General features: G+C 42.4%; 1 protein-coding gene across 2 annotated transcripts; it reads left to right on the top strand.

Annotated features, from left to right (window-relative positions):
• The first annotated feature begins 515 nt into the window (after positions 1–515).
• msh3 (mutS homolog 3 (E. coli)) lies at positions 516–23,246 on the top strand. Of its 2 annotated transcripts, none has more exons than XM_088376951.1 (24): positions 516–775; positions 1,220–1,325; positions 1,770–2,014; positions 2,114–2,332; positions 2,404–2,520; positions 2,785–2,902; positions 3,363–3,502; positions 3,669–3,835; positions 5,465–5,574; positions 5,973–6,087; positions 6,254–6,338; positions 6,795–6,904; positions 7,656–7,788; positions 8,788–8,975; positions 9,047–9,215; positions 9,295–9,359; positions 10,241–10,357; positions 10,540–10,647; positions 11,413–11,527; positions 11,707–11,864; positions 15,284–15,470; positions 20,157–20,289; positions 20,383–20,551; positions 22,142–23,246. In XM_088376951.1, the coding sequence occupies exons 1-24, from the start codon at positions 650–652 to the stop codon at positions 22,221–22,223; spliced, it is 3,282 nt and encodes a 1,093-aa protein (XP_088233077.1). In that variant the 5' UTR covers positions 516–649; the 3' UTR covers positions 22,224–23,246. The 2 variants fall into 2 exon arrangements, with proteins under 2 accessions (XP_088233077.1, XP_088233076.1); XM_088376950.1 differs by having other exon boundaries at positions 1,217–1,325.
• Positions 23,247–23,442: the final 196 nt, after the last annotated feature.

The raw sequence follows: 23,442 nt of genomic DNA, 5'->3' as shown, positions 1-23,442 counted from the left end.
GCGATATATCAGAATTGGGCAGCAATTAAAAAAAAGTCTCTCTTGCTGAGTAAAATATGTGGATTTTGTACACCTAGGTGGCTTCTCTCTAAAAAAAAAATAAACACTTTTTGTGTCACATAAGTTATTTTCGACCTAGAAATTCATTCTTTGCCCAGAATAATTATATCAAACGTTAACGTAATGCAGTCCAATTTTAACCAGCATAAAAAAAATAAAAATAAAAAAAAAGCCAGTCGACATGCTCAATATGTTGGCCATTTATGAGACTTTCTCGTGCCTTCGTGGTGACCTCAAACAAACATCCCGTACATCTTTTCAAAATTAAGGCAATGTTACTGTGTATTTATCTACTACTAAAAAAGTATTTCAGATCATCTTCAGGGACGTAAAGAAAAAAAAACCTCATTCAAATTCGAATATATTATTTAAAAACTATCGGTCAAGTGTGACGTAATATTGAGAACCCTTAAACAGGAAACGAAAATATTATGATGTTTTCGTCATCAGCGCGACTGTGAGCTCATCGCGCGCGACGCTGTGTTTAAAAAAAAAAGATTCCGGAGCTTTCCTGCAACATTCTGTCAGCACAACTTGTCAACATAATAAAAACTCATGGACTAAGTCAAAGTAACAAGTGGTAGTTAGGATGCCCAAAGCTCTGAAAAAGTCGTGTGCCTCTCAGGGGTCCATTAGCAAGTATTTCGGGAGTCTGAGCAGCGGAACCGGCGGCGCTGCAAAAACGCAAAGGGATTGTAATCTCCAGAAAAGCAAGGTGAGGTCACCAACACAGTGACGGAATGCACACTCGGGATTAACTTCATCCAGCTCTTAATACCATCGCTCGCATTAAACTGCACCATGTAACCGGAGATGTTAATCAAATGTGTGCAAATCGCTACAGACCCTAACCATCATGGTCACTCACGTACAGTAATCCCTCGTTTATCGCGGATAATTGGTTCCAAAACCGACCCGCGATAAGTGAAATCCGCGAAGTACAATTCACGATCGTGCTAACACACGAAAACGGACTTCTAAAGGAACATTTCGAGCATTTTCCTAAAGGTTAGGCACGTTTCCTCAATTTAGAAGTTTTATTTTGACTTTGAAATGTTTTGTTAATTTGGAAAAAAAATCCGCGATGTCGCGAAGCCGCGATAAATGAAACGCGAAGTAGCGAGGGATCACTGTATTTGATTTGTCTGCCGCACAGAAGCGTGCCTCCCAGTCCCTCCACCATGACGCTGAGCTGCTTTCCAAACAAGCCAGGCTTTCCCTGCAGGAGGACGACGGAGGCCTGGGCACTGAATCCGCTCAGAGAGGTGATTAGAGCGCCTCTGTAGTTGAGGCCATTTATCCATTCATGTTTCCGCCACCTTTGTTTGGTAGAGTTGCAGTAGTGAGATCTTAACAGGATGCAAGTCAGTGTTTATAATTGAAGTAGATAACATATTAGTTCATGGTTCATTGGCCGTAAAATATAAAATAAAAGAAGCCTACGGGCTTATTGAAATGATTTCCCCCCCCCCAACTATATAATAATAAATTACATTAAACTTTAATGTGATGTCTCATACTGTATATATAAGAATTGATTAGCCTCTGTTGCCTAATATTTTGAAATATTAGAAATACAAAATATAGCCATCTGCTTTTATTATTGTGTTATATTTTTGCCATCATCAGTATAATTATGTTATCCAGTTCAGAATTTTGTTATCGTGACCACACTAATTTCAACAATGCTATGATTATCGTCTGTTCAGAACAAAAGTTGCCATTCAGCCGAGATCCGGTGGGCTTATGCCCTTCGACCTTGGAGAAGCTGAGAGGCTTCACCTGCACGACTGTGGCACCCAGTGGCGAGAGTCGAGCTATTGTGACTGGTTTCAAGAAGGCCTGCAGTGAGAGTTGTGGATTTTCTGCTGATGCCAAAAGTCAACACAACATCATTGACAACCACAACGACCAGCTCACAGAAGACGCTGGAGATGAGCAGGCCTCAACGCAGGTACCCAACACCAGACCTCAGACGAGAGTATGGTCATGATAGAAACATTATGTATTTGCGTGTTCAGCCACTGTGTCCGTTTTTCACTGCATCTTGCAGATGTTCCGCTTCTCTCAGTTTGCCAAGGCAGCTGGCAAAGAAGGACAGAATACCGGAAGAATGCCGATCCCAACAAGCAACAGTCCCCTGTGCCGACGCTCGAAGAGCGTGTATACTCCTCTGGAGCAGCAGGTCATCCAGCTGAAAGAGCAGCACAAGGACGCCTTGTTGGCTGTGGAGTGTGGGTACAAGTATAGGTTCTTTGGAGATGATGCTGAGGTGAGGAGTCACTCTTGGATTTATCCTAACAAAGCTCATAAAGGAAATTTAATGTGTGTGTGTGTTGTCAGATTGCAGCAAAGGTACTGAATATCTTCTGTCACCTGGACCATAATTTTATGACGTGCAGCATCCCCACACACCGATTGTTTGTTCACATCAGGCGGCTTGTGTCCCACGGTCACAAGGTATATCAGTCTGTTGGGTTTTTTTTGGGGGGGGGGGGGAATATATATATTTTGATGATTATAGCAACAAAAATCCCAAATTTGCCATGTAAAGAAATAAGAATACGACATAATGATCAGGTTGGGTTTTTTTTTAGTACGAAGGGGACATCTTGTGTTAAATGACCCTTTGTAAAGAGGGTTTGTTAAGTGTTCTTTTGGGGGGAAAAAAAATCCCCAATGCATTTCATTTTAAAGACAGTTTTGTTGTCTTTTCCTGCTCAGGTGGGTGTAGTCAAGCAGACTGAGACTTCAGCCATCAAAGCGTCAGGGGCCAATAAGAACACTCTGTTTACACGGCGACTCACGGCTCTGTACACCAAGTCCACGTTGGTGGGGGAGGGTATCCTTTTTCAAACCCGAAATATTTGGTAGTGCAAGATCAATGAGTCGCTGAGGTTTTATTATTATTATTGTTCGTGTCAATGATTATTATTTAGACAAGGAGTTTCTGGTATTGTGATTAACTTAGCTTTCTTTCTTGAAATTTGTTACAATATTTTTTTTTCATTCCTTTTTCGCATTTAATAATAGGTGAACTGATTTATTGGAACTAAGCAAATTGGTAAAATCTAAATTTTACAGTTTAGTTTTCCATTTAAATGTAATTAAGTATAACAGAGATTCCATAATACAATTACAGTAGCATTGGAATAAAACGTTGACATATTTAATGTTGTTGGTCATAAAAACGACCTGGCTTTTGTTATTTCAAATACAACTGTGGCCATTAAGCACAGAAAGTGTGTGTTTGTTGTAGCACTGCATTTCTCTAGCATTATTGTCCTCAACAGTCCACTGAGACATCTACCCGGTGTGCAGTCCAGACGACGTGAACGAGGGCGGGAGCCACGATGTCTTGTCGGAAGCTCGTGACAGCATCCTGCTGTGTGTCAGTGAGAGCTGGGACAAGTTGAAGAAGCAGCTCACTGTGGGCCTGGTGGTACGTTGACTGGAACACTTTCTAATCCCATCTCTGCAGGCATTACTTTGTCTTGCTCGGTTGTTCTTTGGCTCTTTAGTTAATGCTACTTCTGTCAAATCCATTCATTGAGGAACAAAAAGCAGCAATGTTAAATAGTTCATCTGTATGTCATTTGTGGGTGCAGGCAGTTCAGCCCGGCACTGGAGAGGTCCAGCTCGATTGTTTCCCTGACAGTCAGTCTCGCTCCGAATTGGAGAGGCGTATCTTGACGCTAAACCCTGTGGAAATCCTGGTGCCCTCTGACCTCTCAGCGCAGACCCAGAAACTATTGCAGAGCATTACCAATGCCAGGTATCCACCAGGGGGCGTAGTGGGCTTTTTTTTTTTTCAACTACACACCAATTTATTTTTCATGAGGCTTACTATGTTCTGCAAATTCTTGTCTTCCTAAGGGTCGCGGTTGAGTTGGAGACTATTCCAGCTGATTTTGCAATGGTGGCTAGTCAGTGGCCACGCTCGTATAGACGAAATAACCAGTTTCAGACATTTTAGAGTCTTGAGTTAACCCATCATGCAAGTTTTTTGAATATTGGTAAACTACAATGGAAACTACTCACCCAAACACATTCATCCCATTCTATCGTGTGAAAGATTCATATTAAAATGCGCATTTAGCGTTGTGCTAAAGCTAAAAGATAAGCCCTGACTCCCTCTCGGGGCTTTCTCTCATTGCATTACGCACAAATGAAAATGAAAGGACAGAATGAAAGGGAGTCAAGTGAATTCGATTAGATGAAGTTGATTGGATAAGTAGAAGGCCGCCTGCCGCTTTCTGCTTCTGTCCTCCTACCTGATGCACATGTGTCATTCTTCACGCTCATTTGTGTTTTGCTTTGTGCCTTTGGGGTGGTCATTCAAAATTGTGAATGAATTGGATCTTTCAATCGAGTCGAGTAACCGTTGGAAATTAAATCTCCGTTAGTATATCGATTGATTAAAAATTAGCTCAACCTGGGTTCCCCGTTCATCCACTTTTCCAACCAAGCACTTTGACCTCCCCCGGGGTCTGTGTGGTGGCAGCGGGCCCCCTGGCAACCAGGCGTGCGTGTCCGCAGAGACTCAGGTAATGAGCCCTCAGGTGATTGGTTGGTAGCTGGGTGCAAGATGAGCGGCTTCACTCGACACGAGTCGGGTTTGTGAGGGGAATTTGAGCAAGTGAAAAATCTCACTGGGTCAGGCTTTTCCAAACAACTGTTCTCTCTTAATTTTGAGTTGCCATTAAGACATCATTAAGCCATTCTAGATTTTCATGGATCGTTAAGACGATATTGTATTTGCGGCGCAGTCACCCTGTTGTAGTTTTTGAATGGGTTAAATAATATGATATGAAATATACAGAAAACATTGGAGCCTTTCCAAGCCGACCTTTCAAATGAGGGTGGGGCAAAAAAGGCAAGTTTATTTTCTAGGAACCTCCAACTCAGATAGACACACACAGATAGATAAACAGATAGACAATATAGCTTGACATTAATAAATAACAAATAGATCAATAATAATAATTAATAAAAAAAAAACGTTTAAACCATTTCATCATTTGATTTGAAACGACGACCTAAATGATTTATGGCGCTTACTGGAACAATAACATTGTTGCTCCCAGTGTGACCAGCATCAAACTTGATGAGCCATAGCTTGAGTGTGTGTCTGTGTGTGCTTGTGTGGATTAGAAAACAAAAACCACATTCATAGCCACATGTCACATTCATAGCCACATGTTTGCCTCGGTTGCCTTGGCAACAGCAGATTGGACACAGTTGGCAAGTCCTTGAAAGCAGCATTGCAGCATGAATGAATGAGTGCCGGAGCAGCGGATATGCCGCTGCTGTGTGCGAGTGGAAGAGAAGACGGCCCGAACCGTGTTTTTGTTTTTTCCTTTTATTTGGTGGGAAAATGACACTTGCTTTTTATTCCTTGCAGTGCTCAGGCTGACGACAAGGTGCGGGTTGAGAAGAGAGACAGCGCCCACTTTGAGTTTGCCTCCGCAATGAACACAGTCACTGAATTTTATTGCCACAACCAAGTTGAAGGTGTGTGTATGTGTTTCATCATTATCATATCTTTTGATTGTTTTGTTTAGAAAACAAAACCTTAAAAGCCAGCAGAAATTCCATCAAGGACAACGTCGTGAGGCAGGGGAAGTAGAAATGTTTTGAACTGAGACGAGAAGATCACTCCTCGATGTTTCCCCATTTGCTGGAGAAATCCACTATAGTAGAAGACCTGTGTCACCAAATAACCTATTCAGAATTATCCTTATCACAGCAAATTTCCACTTTATGCTTAAAATTTCAAGTGGGATTAAATCATTGACAAATATCAACACATCCCCAATGCGCATAGTGCATTTTTGGAATGACTTATAAATCCGCAAAAATAAAAGTTTAAAACTTTTTTTTTTTTTTTTTAATGCGTTTGTGTTGTCCAGGCTGTCACGCTCTATCTCGTGTGGCATCATTGGAGAGTCCGGTGATCTGCTGTCTGGGTCCTCTAATCCAGTACCTTCAAGAGTTCAACTTGGAGAGAGTGCTTCGAAGTCAAAGGTATACAGCAGACCCACACGTATGTCGAAACTTCGGCGAGCTTCCTTCCTTTTTTGCTGTCCATTTGGTCTTCAGCTAAGGACTCTCTGCATGAAGCCATCCTTAGAAAGCGGGCAACATTGTGCTTTTGTTATATAGTGGGATGACGTTTTGTACTTCCATGCAGCTCCTTCCAACATTTAAGTGGTGAGTCCCAGGGAATGATCCTCAGTGCCGCCACCATCAGGAACCTGGAAATCCTTACCAATCAGGTGATTTCTTTTTCTTTCCTTTATTTGTATAGTAGTTAAAATACATTAAAGACCCAATAAGTGACGCAAGTTATTAATAGGTGTGTGTTTTTGTTTTTATTTTGGTGTACACGACTGTATATGAACAATTTCGTAGAACTTGACCTCGTTTTGAATATAGGCATTTATTCATTCTTTTTTTTTTTTTTAGTACAACTAAATTTGCTTTCTCTCCTCATTGCGCTGTGGATGCTAATGATTTAGCGACTGACTTAAAGTGCTTCTCAGTTCCCGGCAAATTGCTCAGTGACAAGTTAGGCTTGCGTGGGCGACGGCTCAAAGGTTCAGCACGACACCTGTGGGGCACGCAGAATGTCAGACATCACGTAGACAATTTTGATCCTAGTTCCAATCCTTTCTCTACAATTACTATTCATTGTGTGTCACATTACAGTTGTCTTGTGTGCTCCAAAACAGACAGATGGTGGTGTGAGGGGCAGTCTTCTGTGGGTGCTGGACCACACGCGCACTCCGTTTGGGAGGAGGCTAATGAGGAAGTGGGTGATTCGTCCGCTCACAGAATCACGGTAAGCACACGGCTTCTCGCACCTGCCAAAGCAACAGCTGGAACTATAACCCGACTCTAACCGATAAGCCATTTTAGCTGCTTTAAAGTCATGTTTTGAAAAGGTACAACAGTAGTGACAGGAGGGGAAAAAAAAAAAAAAAGCAATCCCAAACGTGGATGTGAAGACCACTAGTTTCCTGTGCCACTGTTTTTTTTTTTTTTTACTTTTTAAAAGAAAAATAGAATTGAAAAGAAATTAATTCAAGCCCTAGTCGCAAATAACCACATCTCCGTTTTGGCTCAAAAATAGATTTACATTTATTCCAACACTAGATTGTTACCTATTGGCAATAGATACAGTAGATAAATATGCAGGTAGAAATAAAACTCTTTGCCTCAAACAACCTCTCACGAATAATGGGCTGTCATTTTTCCAATTCATTCATTCATATGTTTGTGTGTGCGCGCGTGTGTGTGTGGAGGGATTAACGATGGGATAAACAGTACTCTTATTCTATGCACACAGCGCCACGGAATAATTTCAACATCAATAAATCCCAGATGACATTCTTTAATTCCATAACAATGCATGAAAGCCACCAACACATCATGATTATTTGTGATGTTGCTTCAATGACTTTGAATTTCCATTTTTCTTGTAACATGTTGGAATTGGAAGAAATCGTTGACGGATCTGAATGTGACACATTGCATCAACGGAAGGACTGTTACTAATATATCCCCTATACATATTTTGTTTGGACTTCAAGATCCATTTGGGAGCGTCAGGATGCAGTGAAAGAGATCCTCGAGTCTGATTCGCTCACATTAAACACCACAAGATCCCTCCTGAATCATTTGCCTGATCTGGAAAGAGGAATGTGCAGCATATTCAACCAAAAGGTAACCAATGATATATAAATGACCATTTTTTGCGTCCTCCTTTTATTTCTGTAAATTTGGAAATGTTCACACAGTTGACATTGAAATACCTGAAGAGAAACAGTAAGTCTCACACAATTTCATGTCCCGCCCGACTCATTCTTTCAAATGTCAGAGGGTCTCCACCATCATTTGCGTGTTGAACTCTTCATATAGACAAAAAAAAACATAAATGTCACTCAACAAACACACACATATGGACTCACAAACATCTACCCTAATTGTAATGTGGGCCCTCTGTAGAAAAAATGTTTAATGGCTTGTATCCCTGGCTCTGCTCATGAGGGTCTACCAATGCTTTACATGTTCCAAGAAGAACCAATCCAGGGGGTTGCTGATATGAGGGAACCTATAAAGCGCCACTGTGTGATTAATACCAGAAAGCTTTGTCCCACTTTGACTCTCATTAACCCTTTATGACGCACAAGTCCACTGCAATTCCACTAATGGGAATCATAAAGTGCAATAGCCTCGCTTCCCAAGAGGCATGCCCGTGCTGTGCATTGATAAATCAATACTTTGGATCTAAACTGATCACAGGTTTGGTCTTTAGAGCTACAGCACAAATTGCAATGTAATGATTACATTTCGTGTTGTTGCAATATTATTTTACTGGCTTGGTCATATGTCGATTAAGCTTTTCTTGTCTTATGACAGCATTGTGTGTCTGTTAAAAAAAAAATAGACATTAGAAGCACAATCTCTTATTAACGTAGCATTGGTGCGAGATTAGGGACAATTACTTGGGCTACAAAGACGCACTTTGCTTTCTTGCTCCTTGGCTTCAAAATCGCCTCATGATTTATGTGTTGACGTTTTGCCTCTTAAACCGAGCGTAGATCCGATTTTGCGTGCTAATCTTGTTGTCGTTCAGCATAACAGTCGGTGACAAGTCATTGTGAAGAAATGAAACTGTGTAAAATGACATTCAACATTTATGATTTCATAAATGCGCTTTAGGCATCCACGCAGGAGTTCTACATCATCATCAGCAGCCTTTGTCGATTGGCGCTGGAACTGCAAGCCCTGCTGCCGGCTATCAGAGCGCAGATCCGCTCTGAGCTCATTCGAGGACTCCTTGTGGACATCCCGGAGCTGCTGGCCCCGGCCCACGGCTTCCTCAGTGTGCTCAACGAGAAGGCGGCCAGGTTAGTACTTTAAGGGGAAAGAAGAAATTGAGGAGAGGATCGCGTGAACTTGTCATTGTAACATGGCGCAGGTGCGGGAATAAGACAGAGATCTTCTGTGATTTGTCCGGCTTCCCGGTGCTGCGGGAAAGAAGAGAGCAAATCCAGGAAGTTCTACAAGAGATTCAGGACCATCGCAAACATGTTCGAATTGTCTTAAAAGCCCCCAGCCTCGACTATACCACTGTGGCAGGACAGGAGGTGCGCCTACTGGAGCTGCCTGAGTGGCAAGGCAAGTCAAAAACATTGACGTGCCTTCGTCTGTTTCCTCCTCTGACAGTTTCTGATCGAGGTGAAGAACTCGCAGTCGTCCATTGTTCCTCGTGACTGGAATAAAGTCAGCAGGTGAGCTGCAACGCAGGCTTAGAAAAAGACTGAACTGCTTTGTTTTCTAATGAAGAGCGGGAAAACGACCTTCTCAGGGTATAAAATGCAGTTGTTGTTTTTTTATGCCGAGCTAAAAGAAAGAGGGTGGGTGTAATAATTAACAATTATTCATGCTATGCATAATGGAAATGCACCTCCAATGCCAACCCCAAAATAAATCTCATCACCAAATAGAGTGAAATGCTTTTGCATGCTTTTATTTGGAAGTTTCTGACTGTGTGGCTACTTGACTTGCCTCTTCTTGCTGACTGTAGTTGGAGCTAGTTTATATTGCTGTCACAAAGTGTTGCAAATGTCATCCTGAAATCATGTTTAAAAAAAAAAAAAACATCCCCTCTAATTACGTGGACTTTGTATAATATGTTAGCGTCTAATGGCTAGCAATTAGCAGCTACTTTTTAAGAAGCGGTTTAACAGGTGGAAATGACTGCACGTTACGATGCTGACAAAATTTGGAGTTCCTATTGAGCCAGATTTCAAAATATTCGGTAGCTGCAGCCCTAAACGTCTCCAATTATTTTTTTTTGTTATGTTTCAAGGGAAACAAAGATAGATAAATACTTTGATATTTTAATTGATCTTTTTCAGCTGTTGTTTATGTACTTATTGCAAAATTAAGACGTCTCAACTGCCTTATAAAGACTTTTCATTCTCACAAGAGTCCAAATTTGCAAGAATGTAACGTGCATTGCAATTCTGGCTTTGTTTACTAACAAAACCGTAACTATTCAGCAATACATCACTGTCATGCGGAATACTCGTACATGTCTCCCAAATCACTTCTTTTCAGGAAATGCCAAAACAAACTTCATTTAACGTCATTTCCCTTTGCTGCGCAGCACCAAAGCAGTCGGCAGGTATCACTCTCCCTTTCTGGTGGAGCGTCTCAAGAAGCTGCTACAGCTCCGTGAGCAGCTGCTGCTGGACTGCCAGAGGGAGTGGACCGCTTTTATGGAGTACGACGCACTCGCACGCACACACACCGGCTCATAGACTACTCATGATAAACACAGTTTGGAGTGTCAAAAGTGTCGCCTGTCACATTCATGTTCTGTACAAATGCACCAGTGGTGTCATCTGCTGAGAATACAATTATGCATTTCTGGTAATTTGCGAATCTCTCCTTGCTCTCTTGCAGTCAGTTTGGGGAGCACTATCACACCATGAAAAGGGCTATTCGTCACCTAGCAACCATGGACTGTCTCTTCTCATTGGCTGAGGTAGCCAAACATGGGGACCATTGCAGGTGATGGCTGTCCTCATGTCATTTTACTCTGTCTTGCTCGTATGTAGTATATGAGTGTGTGTTTGAATTGTTTGAATATGTATTAGTGGACAGTATGAGGATCCAAGTTTTCTGTGTCGTGTCCTATAATCTCGGGCAGGCGGTGCGTGGGTGTGTGCATTGGACTCAGCAGTGTGCTCAACCAGAATGCCAAGATTTCTCACACGCACGCATAAGCACACCGACGACCAGGACAGTATATCCAAAAACGACCCAATTAATGAGTGTCGTCAAAAGAAAAATTGGTCGTTGCTGCACTCCCAATTCACTCTTAAGACCACGTTGGGAAAAAAAAAGCAAAGATTCAAATGTAATGTATTGCAAACATATTTGCACTGTAGAAAAAAAAAATACTCTTAAAAAAAAAAAAAAGGCATTTTGGAGAGAATAGTTGTGATGTAACTACAAAAAAATATCGCAGTATTAACCCTCATTAATACCATTATTATCTCTCCACTGGTATTATTCCATCAGTATATAAAATTGCATCTTTCACCTCTATAAAAAAAATGGTTCAAACTCACTCCACACTTTATGGCTTAATTTATATCGAATGCTTCCCCAGTTATTCCAGGTGTGGCTCCATCCTGGGGCCCCTGCTCATCATCATCTACTTCCTCTCTCTTAGCTTGATTTTCCATACGATTCATTCTTCTCTTCCTTTGTTTCCTGAAGCCCAAACATATCATTTCTTTGTCTGCAGCTTTTTCTTTTCTCCTGTTGCAGGCCAGAAGTGTCCGACAGTAAGCGTCAGATTATGATCAAAAATGGCAGACACCCTGCCATAGACCTACTCATGGGAGACCACAGCCAGTACGTGCCCAATCATGTACAACTTCAGGTACTACACGCACGCACACACGCTTGTGTGCATTAACAGCACAAGCACACTTTGAGTGGGTTTCTGTTGTAACAAGTCAAAGCTTCAAGTCCACCCACCTCCTCAGCATCCAAATATCTTTTTCCTGTAAATCTCTCCCAAGCCCTTTGTTACAACTGCTCACGTCTATCTCACTGCAGGCTGATGGAAAAAGAGCAATGATCATCACTGGCCCTAACATGGGGGGGAAGAGCTCCTATATCCGCCAGGTGGCCCTGATCTGTATTATGGCCCAAATGGGCTCCTACGTACCGAGTTCCGAGGCCCATTTGGCCATTTTGGATGGCATTTACACGAGGTAAGAGCAAGTCTAGTGGAAAATATTTCACACCTGTGGACAAATAGACTGACCTCTAATCAGAGTGTTGAGCAAAATTGCATATCCTGATTCACACCTATTGGACCAAATTTCTGGACCAGATGTTTTTGAGAAGTCCTGCACACACATAAAAACACATTTGTGTTGAAAAATTAGTGGCGGTAATAAAAACGTTAGGTTCGATTCCACTTGATTGCCCTTGTAAGCGATGAGCGTTCATGTCAGCGACATCGCAAATGACAGTATTTCTTCTGTATTGATGGACAGTTGCCATGACAACACGGGAGGTCTGTTATTTCTTATTAGAGTAATTACATGTGACAAGTCTGTCTGGCAACCTCGAGGGAAAAAAAAAAGTAAAGAAAGAATAAAAAAACAAATGATAATCCGTCACCAAGTACCATCGTGTGGAGTGTATTTTTAGGCGTGACAGTACAGACTAATCCGCGGTAATCTCGATGTGTCCTTCGCCACAAAGCAGATGAAGCACGGTTAGGCTCCGTGTTGTGCCGGGAGCTCGCGGACGATACAATACGTCTTTGTTGGTTGGAGAGCTTTTTCTCAGTGCATTTTCCACTCCTCACTGTACTGTATTCTCTCCGTATTTTTGGCCACGTTGCACTCTGTGATTAGACATAATGGCTTGCAGATGTAGGTAATGGTCTTTTTTTGTGGCATGTTCTTATGAATTAACCCAGTGGGAGCTAAAAACCCGGTCAGCACACCCCGGGCGAGTGCGTGTGATGGTATCCTTGAGAGATACACTTTTGGGGTGTTTTAGGCTTTATTTTTGAGTAATGAGGTTATTGCGTGTGCTCCTTAGGCCAGTGAGGACACTTTAAGGTTATCAGGGCGAAATGCCTTTTAGTGACAGAAAGCAATAAAAACCTGCTGTTGGTACATATTGGACATTTTGGGGGGGAAATTGACACGATGGATGGATGGACGGACAATCAGCTTGGCTCCATGGAGAACGGATTAGTTGTCTTAAAGTTTTCATTTTAAAGGCGTTAAAAGCAGTTATTGTGCACTTGAAGTCATGCCTGTGTTTGAGTGGGCTGGGGTTGTTCAGCCAAGGGATTTCACTGAGTTGAAGGTTAATCTTTCCTGTCTACTAGAAAAATGCATCTAAGAGCTAATTAGTGTCCCCTGAGAGAAGAGCGCTGTCCTGTCTTCACCTCCCAATAGCTTTTATCAACCTATCAGTTTCTAATTGGGACAGAGGAAAGTTTATATGGATAATAAACACCCACCCAAATCCCTCTGCTGCATCTATTATGTGTAATATTGTCGTTTCATTTGGTGAGTTTTCTGCTCTAATAAGTGAACGAGAGACGGATGTGGTGGGAAGAGACGATAGAAGTGGATTGGAATGAGAAGACTTTGGCGGGGGTAATGAAATGCTACGTGGGTGTCTAATGGGCTACCCCGTCTGAGATGATCCCCGTGATTGATTATCAATGAGCTTTTCAAAGCGGCACAGCAGCTTGGAAAATTTTGTTTTCCCCATCGTGCTCTTATTTTTCCCGTACAGAAATAAGTTGCTCTGCATGAATCCAGTAGGATGCTTGCAGCTGTTTTGTGTGCAGTCTGCTCTGCATTAAGTTCTGAAGGTTACAAAGCGCAGCCCTGCATCTGTCCACGGTTGTCATGGAAACAGAGAAAGCGGCTTTTGAACAGGTCCCGTCGCCAACCAGCGGCGATGGCGTGTATGTGACATGGTCATCGGTTTGTCTCGTGGTCATCTGTTGCGCAGTGTCGCATCCTGGCTTTGGAATAGTTTACAGACCGCCTGTTCCTCTTTGTAGGCGGCACACATGTCCGCTCGGGCCTTTTCACAGCATGTTCGCTTCTAAAATCAGCCACGGCGCAGGAAACGCCTCTCGCGCCTCGGAGTCGAGTCGAAAGAGCTGACAAAAATGGTGTGAAGCTTCGTAACGGCGTGTAACACGCTGATCACTGAATGCGCTTTGAAATAGTGGGTTGAACTTCAATGGTGGATGTTTGTTAATTATTTGAATGAAGAAATGATTTGCAATAATTCATTCATTATAAGCGTCATAATTACGACAAAAAATCACGACAATGTAAAGTTTATTCAGCAATATGGGGATCAGTGGAGTCTGTTTTCACAATCTGTGTTTTTGGCGGGAAGGAGGAGCTCCAGCTGGATGCTGTCAGCGCGAGCCCTCTCGCCTGTAGACAGACGCGTGTGCGGGAACACCTCGCAACCATTGTACCCGTTCTTCCTACCACACACGCGCAAACTATAGATGGGCCATAATTTCGGTCGAGTCTCGGGCATGCACGGACACACTGTTGTAAATGAGCTCATGAAATGCAGCTGCATGCCTGCCACGCCCCTCTTCTATATAACGTGTGGCGTAACCATGGCGACATGGTTGCACAGTTCATTGCAAGGTATGATGTTCAAGGACAATGAAGGCAGGTGCAAAGACACACTTGAAGGTGGTACTTTGGAATTCAGGAATATCTCATGAATTACTCAAACTATACTCCTCATTGGTTCTTTGAGGGCATCCTTTGAAAAAACCTTCTGCCATCTTGTGGATGAACGTTTAAATGTTCTGGATGGATGGATGGATGGATGGATGGATGGATGGATGGATGGATGGATGGATGGATGGATGGATGGATGGATGGATGGATGGATGGATGGATGGATGGATGGATGGATGGATGGATGGATGGATGGATGGATGGATGGATGGATGGATGGATGGATGGATGGATGGATGGATGGATGGATGGATGGATGGATGGATGGATGGATGGATGGATGGATGGATGGATGGATGGATGGATGGATGGATGGATGGATGGATGGATGGATGGATGGATGGATGGATGGATGGATGGATGGATGGATGGATGGATGGATGGATGGATGGATGGATGGATGGATGGATGGATGGATGGATGGATGGATGGATGGATGGATGGATGGATGGATGGATGGATGGATGGATGGGTGGGGTGGGTGGGGTGGGTGGGGTGGGTGGGGTGGGTTGGGTGGGTTGGGTGGGTTGGGTGGGTTGGGTGGGTTGGGTGGGTTGGGTATGTGGATGATGTGGATGATGTGGATGATGTGGATGATGTGGATGATGTGGATGATGTGGATGATGTGGATGATGTGGATGATGTGGATGATGTGGATGATGTGGATGATGGATGTTGTGGATGATGGATGTTGTGGATGATGGATGTTGTGGATGATGGATGTTGTGGATGATGGATGATGGATGGATGTTGTGGATGGATGTTCTAGATGCATGGATGGATGGATGTTGTGGATGGATGTTCTGGATGGATGGATGGACGGACGGACGGACGGACTGACTGACTTTGATTTCCTCTTCCTTGTATCTGATGATCAGAATGGGAGCCTCGGACAACATCTACAAAGGGCGCAGTACCTTCATGGAAGAGTTAACCGAAGCTTCCGAGATTATTTCCCACGCGACCGAGCGTTCCCTGGTCATCTTGGATGAACTGGGCCGGGGCACCAGCACACATGACGGCATCGCCATCGCCTACGCTACCCTTGAGTACTTCATCAGAGATGTAAGTGCGAGACCTCGTTTCTGTTTCTTCTGCTTAAACAGCGCTTTGTCTTTTTACAACAAGCATTGCCATGTGAAAGCCAAGTTCAACGAACCTTTAAGTTAATGCATCTTTGTGTACTCCTCTGACCGCACTGGCTTATGTGCCCCGCCGGCTCGTGATTGTTTGTTTTGAAGGGAAAAGAGAGACGAGGCAACAGGGATGCCTCGTCAGTGCGGTAACCCTTCAAAATGGAGAGAAATAATGGTGAGGCTTGATCTATAATGTTATTAACCCTGTTGCAGTGGAAAAGGAGGCAAAAATGGTCCACTGGCGCCTAATTTGTTGGCGCGCTGCAATGGGCCTCGTTTTCATTGGTTTAAAAAAAAAAAAAAGGCACATAATCAGAATGAATGTCATGCGGCTCACCTTTGTGCTCATAAAATACATCTTCACTGTGCGCGCTCATATCAGCTGTTATTATAGTGATTTATACCTGTACTGTATGTAACTATTAGTTGAAAAGGAAAAGCTACACAGTGTTGTAAAAATTGTGTTTGGTGGGATTGTTTTTCCATACTCAACCTATGAAAGGTCTTCCATCCACAAAGGTGGAAGCGTCCAGTGTCCACAAGGTGTGAACAAATAAGACTCATGGAGAAATTAGTTGGGTAACCCATCTTCTGAATCATTCATTAATTGATAAGCACATTGATACATGAATGGTGGTGGCAGCATCATGCTTTGAGGATGCGTCAAGGTGGAGGGAAATATCAATAGTTCTAAATCACAGTGTAAAAACCAAAGCCTCAACGTCAAAGCAGGAGAACTTTATGTGGCACTTTAAATAGTAACAGTTGACATTTGAATGTGATCGGTTCATTTATATGAGGGTGTGCACACTTGTGCAAACACGTAGTTCCAGTGTTTTATTTATTTCTATCTGTGTTTTTTTATTATTATTTATTATTTGTATTTATTTATTTATTATTGTACTATACGTACATCAAATGAACGAGTAGCGACGCGTCATTAATCGTGCTTAACATCGAATAAGCACTCCTTGGGGATCGATTGTTCTTTTGAGGATACAAAAAGAGTCTCGTCTCATTACAAGACTTTGATTCTGTGGGAACAAAGCAGCAGCAAATCATGTCGAGGATGACTTTTTTGTGCCTGATGCAATAGTCGTGAGTAGACTTGGAACAAGTCTGAAAAACCTTCTACAAAAGCCCAAAGCCACTGTGCAGTCGTTCAGCGTAGTTCACGAGCCCTCGGTTCAGCAAGCGTTGGAACTAACTATGGGTGGATAATTGTTGTTTTTTCTTGGGCTTTTGTGGCTTGCTCTTCTGGGACACGCTGACAGAAGAAGGAGAATTCAGGTGCATCTTGATAAATTGGAATGCAGTCGTGCCTTGAGATACTTTCGAGTTTTGGGAATGTAGCGGTCGTTCAGATATTTTTTCTATGACATTGGGGAAAAAACTAACTCAACATAAAACACCTTTAAAAATTGACGCTCCATGAAATTATGGATTTGCTTTACTTGCTTAAAAAAAATATCGTTTTTTGGCTTATACAGATTATTGACATTTCTGTTTATTTCAATGGGGAAGGACGATTTGAGATACAAATGTTTTGTGCTTACGGATGTGCTTAGTGAATGAATTAAACTCATCTCAAAGCAGCAGCAGCATATTTCAAAATTTACATTAAAACCTTGAAGAAGAATTTGAATAAACCAGAGGTTGGCCTGCGTTCTGAAATGAATTGTGTTCCCACTCGACACCCTTGAAGGACAAACTTTCTCATTATTTTTTAGGACCTAGTCTTGTGGTTTATGTAATTGTGCGCAAACCATATGTGGCTAAAGCAGGATAGAGCTGATGCAGGCTCTTTAACCACCTGTTGTATAACAACATTGATTTGTTTGAGAGTCCTGGCTATAAAAGGAAAAACAAGCAAAAAGGAGTTTGGCTTTTCAGTGACATCCCTTCTTGGTACAAGAAGACCCACACTGTCTTTCATGCGCTCTTGCTCCCACTCCTCCTCCTCCTCCTCCTCCTCCGTCATGTCCTCTTCCTCCTCACCAGACATGCCTCCCCGCGTCAAATTCAGACTTTTCCTTTTTTGACTTGGTTGTTATAGAAACGCACCTTTCCCTGCCCCCAGCATTCACTGGCAAGGTAGTTAAGAATGTAGATGGCTTTCATAACACCGCTCATGGATGAGACAGCCTTGATGCTGAAAAGAGAAAAAGCAGAAACCTCACGGCAAGCTACAAGTTGCCGCGTCTTGCGTCGTCGTGTGTCACAGCCGGCGTACTCAAAGGATTCTCGTTGATGTTTCCTCCGTGCTAAAACGCTTCACAGCGGCCTCCGACTCAGACGTGACTCTCGATCAGACTCGCTAGTGTTTTCACACGAGCAGCAGGTCCCGCTATTAGCGTCACACCACGCTTGGTGCTACACACATTGCTCTCTTGGTTTTTCATGGGCCGATCCGGTCACACCTCACATGAAACAGCGGGCGCGGCTTTTTGCTAAATTCAACTCACAGCATCAACTCACTCTTTGCTGTCTTCAGCGGTGAATTGATGTTACTCTATATTACCTTCAAGGAATTCAACAGGAATGTGAAGAACTACGTTCACTGAAAAAGTTTTAAATTATGAATGAATACAACAAATGTTAGACCTTTTGATCATGTAAATGCTTATTGGACCGAGCGGGCCCCCAGGCCATACTTTGGCCACCCATACATTGTATTTGTAGTTGACAAACTTCATTATTTTGGATTCATACGGTGATGTGTAGCTGTAGACTACTGCAAACTGCATTTAATAACAATAATAAAAAAAATGGACACATCTAATTTGAACCTCTCTGACAGTATCAGTGTAAAGACACAATTATTGATACATCTCGTCTGTCGGCCTTGTCGTGCTAATATTTTAATAAAGTCACGTGGGGTCAGTTCACTGTGCATAATTCCTCGATTGACTCCCACCCACCAGTTTATGATGAAGTCTCAAACTGACGGCTCTTCCTGCGGGGGACTGCAAAAACAACCCCCCCCCCCCCCCCCCCCCAAAAAAAAAAACAAAGGTCATCTGCTGCTCACCTTATTGTTCAACCCAAAGAAGATAACGGCGTTGCGGGTCAGCGACATCCTCACATATACCGAATCTTATCCACTTTGTAGCTCACAAACCGCCCTCAGCGGGCGCTTGTTAGTTGTGCGATGCCAATACTGGCAAAGCAGAAAGGAAGTGTCACTGTGTTTAATTGGGTAGAAAAGTTTACCGGTGGTTCTGTGTTGACACGTTGAGGCTTTTGCTCAAGATCAGACGTGAAGCTATATGAAGAATTACGAGAGTGACGTACTAGACTGGAGCTGTCAGAATGAATAATGTGATCTCATGAACTTTCTATCAACTAATCGACTTCACTAATCGTTCCAACTCTTAATTTCATCAGCGTCTCCCACTGAGGAGGCTGTCAGCGCACCCCGGGGTGGTCCGCCAACAAGCGACCATTAGCGTCCAATCAGACCATTATTCAGATGCCAACGAGTCGCCACCACGCTTCGTTTGTTTGTACCTTTCAATGTAGGTGGACAGGAGTGATTTCAAGTGTGTGTGTGTGTGCGGTACACTGTTACCGTGGGCGCAGGTTCGTCCGTGTGCCTTTCCTGGAAGAGTGTGGGCGTCGCCCTGCTCATCTTGTTCAGTATTTCTAGTGACGTGACCTTTGTCACACCGAGCGAGGTAGCATGCTCGCTCGGCCCGGAGTCGTTCGGGGTCTGTGGTTCTTCACAGTACAGCTGGTTTCCATCCTCAGAATTCATTCTTATTAACGATGGCCCAATTAAAAGGGGGGGTTCTAATCCAAATTTAATTTAAATCATGAATGTAATGCTGTCCAATCAATCAACAACATCCATACTGTCATAATTACGAGTGACAAAATAATAATAAAACAATAACAATCGGTGTATTAATCCCCAAAGAATGTTTTGATATGAATTCACAGTCTTTGTTCTTCAGCAGGGACGGACTGTTACATAATTGTTACCACACCTACCATTTGTTGTGTGTATTCCATTTTCTAAATCCCTCCTACACATCTCTCTTGCACTCGAATAAAGACTTGATAATCATCAACGCGCTTCCACGTAAATAAATAAATACATAAATAAATAGATTGATAAATACATGGGTGGATAGATAAATCAATAAATTAAATCAATAAATGTCATAGTTCACCTCACATCTGGATATTTTGAACAATTCTGGGCTACCAACTTAATATGCCCTTTTGTTACTACAAATATGCTATGAAAGTGTTTTTGATGGATTTACACATGGGATTGTTGTAAAAACAAGAAATCCAGCAAAAACAATCAAGCATTTGCTTGAAACATTTCCATGTCACGCACAACAGTCAAATCTTAAATTCAAATTTGTTGCTAGCGGCTTGTAAAGCTATTCAGTAGATAGGCAGGGTTACTACGGCAAGTGAATTTATTCTCGTAGATTGACTTTTTTAGGCAGACTTTTCGAACGGACTTTGCATAAGAAACATGTAAAAACAATCTTAGCCACAATTCTTTTTTTTTTTTTATCCTTTGAGTTGATTTCCTCCAAAAATGAAACAGGTTAATGAGGACAAGCTATGCTTTACGTATGTTGTTCCTCCATTGCAGGTGAGGTCTTTCACCCTCTTTGTCACTCATTACCCTCCACTATGTGAGCTAGAGCGGGTGTACCCCCAACACGTGTCCAACTACCACATGTCCTTCATCCTCAATGAACCCGATGTAGCTACCGACACACGAGGTATGTGTAGTCCCTATACACACGGACACGTTTTAGGCATTTTAGAATTTCCAGCATTGCTGTTGACGATGATCCGAACGATGTCTTTTGCAGATGAAGACCTCTGTCCTGAATTCATCACTTTCCTCTACCAGTTAAGCGAAGGAGCGGCTGGCCGTAGCTACGGCCTCAATGTCGCCCGCTTGGCTGATATCTCGGGGTCAATACTCCAAGCCGCGGCCCTCAAGGCCCGAGAGCTAGAGGACGCCGTCGACTCCCGAAGGTGAACACACAATCAGAAACACAGTTGCTCAAAGAACGTTGATCCAAAAAGTCCAACCACCTTTCCTTCCCCCTTTTTCTGCATCTCAATCTCATTTCAGTCACGTCCGTTCATGAATAATGAGTGATTTGGTAGAAAAGGTGGAAAGAGATCCACTTGAACCGTGCTGTAGAAAGTGGATCAATGTTCTTTTTTTTTTTTCTTCACCTTACTTCTCGAGGCCTTTGTTAGTCTAAAAGGTCTGTGCTACTTTGGACATAATGGGGAAGAAAAATCAGAGCTTCACGAGTGGCTTGTGATCAAATGAGGCAAGGAGTGTGGAGTTTTCCATTTGATGAGAACAGTATTATTGATTTATATGCAAAATCTTTCATATAGAATGTTTTTCGTAAAAAGCATACAGATTCGTGGAAATTAATTATCTGTCGTCTAAGCCACACTTTCACCCCGCTGTGAACCTGGATGGAAAGATTGCAGATTCAAGCCCTTTAAGCTTAAAAAAAAGTCACCTCATCGGTGCTTTAATAGAACCTGACATGTGAGTCTGCGCGTCGTGAGGTTGAATTAATGCCAAGCAGCTTCGGTGCCTTCAAACGTGGGTTAACGCCCAAATGAACCTGATTTCATCGCCGTGCCGACAATTGGCAACTATAAATTGGATGCGGTATTCCTGGAATACCAGACCGGAGATTTGTGGAGCTTGAAAAAAAAAAAACTCACGCATTACAGACGTCAATCTATTCTATTGTGATTTTTTTGGAACCTTGACTTGCATGTAGCTCTGTCTGACATTTTGCACAAAATCTGCATAAATTCTACTCTTTTAGCCACGTGATGGAAAATTGGCTTTCTAGTAGTGCTGCCTCTGTGAGTTAAAAGTTGTAGCATCATTATTTACACACTAGAAAATGGCGTCTTCCTACCAAAGTTTGTCTGCAATTAGAGAGCTAGTTTCAAACTACTTAACTATGCTCTACCTTTAATAAAACTGACAATTGAAACGATTGTGCTAAATAAACAACTGAACTCCATCTAAGTCATGTGATCTGACAGTGTACATCATCTGTGAAGAATTGACTAAAGATATTCAATCACGACAAAAAAAAAAAGGCTCCCGTTCAATGAGCTTGTCGTCCAATCTTGTTTTTTGACATTATAACACAGAACCCAAACCGGAATCGACAGTGGTACCTCGATTTCACCGCATTAGCGTAAACTGGGGAGAAAAAATAAATAAATCTGAAGTCATGCCTTGGCTCAATAAAAGGTTGGGAAACAGCGTCCAAATACAGGCTGTGGAACAGACAGCCTGCGGGGAGTTCATCACTGCATAGGTTCTAATCCTCACCATATGAAATGTCCATTGTGCGCACGCACACACACACATGCGCTCAGCCGTACTACCTCATCAGTCTAATCCTTCCTATATGAAATGTTTGTACTTTTGTCAGAGCACATTGAGTGCACAAGACACACACGGAGGGAGTGGGGGGGGGGGATCTTCTGCTGTTGGTCAGAAGTTGACAACTTGCAGCTGTCAGTGTACGTGTTTCGACAATGAGTATTGTTTGTTTTCATTTGTTTCTCTAGGAGGAAGAAGAAGTTACTCTCAGAGCTTTGGAGCATCTCGGACAAATCCTCTTTCACTGAGTGGCTGAAGTCCAACTCCTGACAATAATGGCATGCATTATGCACACAATCAGGATACAAAAAACACACACACACACAAAAGTTTGCAGGTGTGTGTTTTTATTTCCTATACTGTAGCAAGTTGTAAGGACTGATATGGATTTTTACGTCGCTGCAGAGGATGGAGGTGCAACCCATGATTGTGCTCTTGACGCCTATCTTGTACAGGTTAAGGTACAAGCTGTTACCCGAAGCCGAAAACGTACATTGGATTCTTGTCATTGACAGAGCAAATCTCAGATCCCTAAGCGCTCTGAACCTCAAATTGGTGTCATGGCTTCGCCGTAATGTTAAATGCGAACGAATAAAAGGAGTAAGAACGAATGTGTGGCCAGCTAGCATGAACCAGGTCAATTATGTTCAAAGTATATGCAACAAGCTGCACACAACAGAACAGTCATTGTGTGTCCATTCCTTGAGGTGGAATACACACTCTTGTTTTCACATCTGAAGTGATTTTGTAAATGTAAGCAATTTCTCATATGGTGCGCTCAACAGATTCAACGTAATCAAAAGACAAAATGAGCTTGATTGGGACAACATTTTTCCAATTAAAATGTATTGAACTTTTTCTGCAGCTCTCAGCATTCACGTGTGTAATATCTGAGGGCATTGCAATTTCTAGTTATTATTTCTTTCTTTGCTCTTTTGTTATTGCTCAACAGATTTGGTGTAATATGAGAAATGAGAAGTTGTTGGCCTGTCCGAGATGCCTGGGAATTGCTGGTCTTTGGTTTGTTATTGATGTTTTAACACGATGGCGGCATTTCTCGACAGATTGCAAATGAAAGAACAAAATGTGCGGTGTGTTCGGGACATATTAACTTTTTTTTTTTAGCCAAAGCACGTTTTGAAAATGTTGGACTTTTTTGGGAGATCATGAACAGAACAAAAGTAATGATACAATAGCACTTTTGACAATTTAATCTTGAATTGCATGAATTTAAGACTTGAAGGGATTTAATGCATTAAATACAAATTAAAATAAATGTCTCATAGAAATGTACCTAAATAAGTTTTCTTTTCTTTTTTCTTTTCCTTAAAAATGGATATGTATTCTATTATTGTATGTTGTATTTGTATTGATATGCAAATATCTTGTGCTAAAAAGTAAAACACAACTGAGCTGTATTTAGGCAACGATACTTTCGCATACCACTAGAGGGAGCCTACATACTGCTAGTGACCAAGTAAAAGTGTCT

The sequence above is a fragment of the Syngnathus floridae genome, chromosome 5, assembly GCF_059516105.1.
Source record: "Syngnathus floridae isolate MCC-2025c chromosome 5, RoL_Sflo_1.0, whole genome shotgun sequence".
NCBI classification, from domain to species: Eukaryota; Metazoa; Chordata; class Actinopteri; order Syngnathiformes; family Syngnathidae; genus Syngnathus; species Syngnathus floridae.
This window is presented reverse-complemented; position numbering and strand designations above follow the sequence as displayed.

Bases quoted from the DNA above. Each gene is read 5' to 3' on its own strand.
- msh3 (XM_088376950.1), top strand. From the start codon at position 650: ATGCCCAAAGCTCTGAAAAAGTCGTGTGCCTCTCAGGGGTCCATTAGC. The intron at 2,903-3,362 runs GTATCCTTTTTC...CAGTCCACTGAG, and splicing joins GTCCACGTTGGTGGGGGAGG to ACATCTACCCGGTGTGCAGT. The intron at 6,905-7,655 runs GTAAGCACACGG...TTGGACTTCAAG, and splicing joins CGTCCGCTCACAGAATCACG to ATCCATTTGGGAGCGTCAGG.